The sequence below is a fragment of the Rhea americana genome, unplaced genomic scaffold (assembly GCF_003343005.1).
Source record: "Rhea americana isolate MKP2758 unplaced genomic scaffold, rheAme1 scaffold_761, whole genome shotgun sequence".
NCBI lineage: Eukaryota > Metazoa > Chordata > Aves > Rheiformes > Rheidae > Rhea > Rhea americana.
Genome location: NW_028186936.1, coordinates 11,585 through 13,013, shown reverse-complemented (window position 1 = coordinate 13,013; position 1,429 = coordinate 11,585). Strand labels below are relative to the sequence as shown.

Sequence of the window (1,429 nt, the reverse complement as noted above, 5' to 3'; positions counted from 1 at the left end):
CCGCGCCCGCCCGCCGGCCCAGGTGCTCGCGCCGGCGCCGGAGCCGCGGCCGCCAATTGGCAGGGGACCCGGCTTTATAGCGCATTACCGCGCCGCCACATGCGCCCCGCCGCCTGATTAGGCCCCAATTAGCCCCGCGGTGGGGCCGGCGGAGGGGGCCGGGGTCCCACCCTGCCACCTCTGGGGGTCCTGGCCCCGGGGCCGGGGGGAGCTGGGTGTCCCCTGCACTGGCACCCGGAGCCCTGCTTGCACCTCGGCTGTGCAGGACTCCTCGGCAGTACAGGGCACCTCGGCGGTGCAGGACGCCCCAGCGGTGCAGGACGCCCCAGCGGTGCAGGACGCCCCAGCGGTGCAGGGCAACTCAGCGGTGCAGGGCACCTTGGTGGTGCAGGACGCCCTGGCGGTACAGGGCACCTCAGCGGTACAGGGCACCTTGGCGGTACAGGGCGCCTCGGCGGTACAGGGCACCTTGGCGGTGCAGGACGCCTCGGCGGTACAGGGCACCTCGGCAGAGCAGGGCAGCTCGGCGGTGCAGGACTCCTTGGCGGTGCAGGACACCCCAGCGGTGCAGGACACCTCGGTGGTGCAGGTCAGCTTGGCGGTGCAGGACACCTCGGCGGTGCAGGACGCCCCAGTGGTGCAGGACGCCCCAGCGGTGCAGGACGCCTCGGCGGTGCAGGACTCCTTGGCGGTACAGGGCACCTCGGTGGTGCAGGACGCCTCGGCAGTGCAGGGCAGCTCGGCGGTGCAGGACTCCTCGGTGGTGGAGGTCGCCCCGGCGGTGCAGGGCGCCCCGGTGGTGCAGGGCACCTCAGCAGTGCAGGACTCCTTGGCGGTGCAGGACACCTCGGTGGTACAGGGCGCCTCGGTGGTGCAGGACTCCTCGGCGGTGCAGGACGCCTCGGCGGTGCAGGGCGCCCCGGCGGTGCAGGACTCCTCGGCGGTGCAGGACTCCTCGGCGGTGCAGGACTCCTTGGCGGTGCAGGACTCCTCGGCGGTGCAGGACACCTCAGCCGTGCAGGACTCCTTGGTGGTGCAGGGCAGCTTGGCGGTGCAGGACACCTCGGCGGTGCAGGACTCCTCGGCGGTGCAGGGCAGCTCGGCGGTGCAGGACGCCTCGGCGGTGCAGGACTCCTCGGTGGTGCAGGGCACCTCGGTGGTGCAGGACTCCTTGGCGGTGCAGGGCAGCTCGGCGGTGCAGGACTCCTCGGCGGTGCAGGGCGCCCCGGCGGTGCAGGGCACCTCGGTGGTGCAGGACTCCTTGGCGGTGCAGGACTCCTCGGCGGTGCAGGGCACCTCGGTGGTGCAGGGCGCCTCGGTGGTACAGGGCGCCTCGGTGGTGCAGGACTCCTTGGCGGTGCAGGACACCTCGGCGGTGCAGGGCAGCTCGGCGGTGCAGGACTCCTCGGCGGTGCAGGGCAGCTCAGCG

The 1,429-nt window shown here is 73.3% G+C and overlaps 1 protein-coding gene across 1 annotated transcript in view; it reads left to right on the top strand.

The window, feature by feature from the left end:
• LOC146585783 (uncharacterized) overlaps positions 1-1,429 on the top strand; it is a gene marked incomplete at its 3' end in the record, with an annotated part of 17,558 nt that overhangs the window by 7,467 nt on the left and 8,662 nt on the right. The window contains exons 6-7 of the mRNA XM_085322328.1: positions 122-769; positions 806-1,426. Coding sequence (XP_085178454.1) covers positions 122-769; positions 806-1,426 — 1,269 coding nt within the window. The remainder of the gene's footprint in view (positions 1-121; positions 770-805; positions 1,427-1,429) is intronic.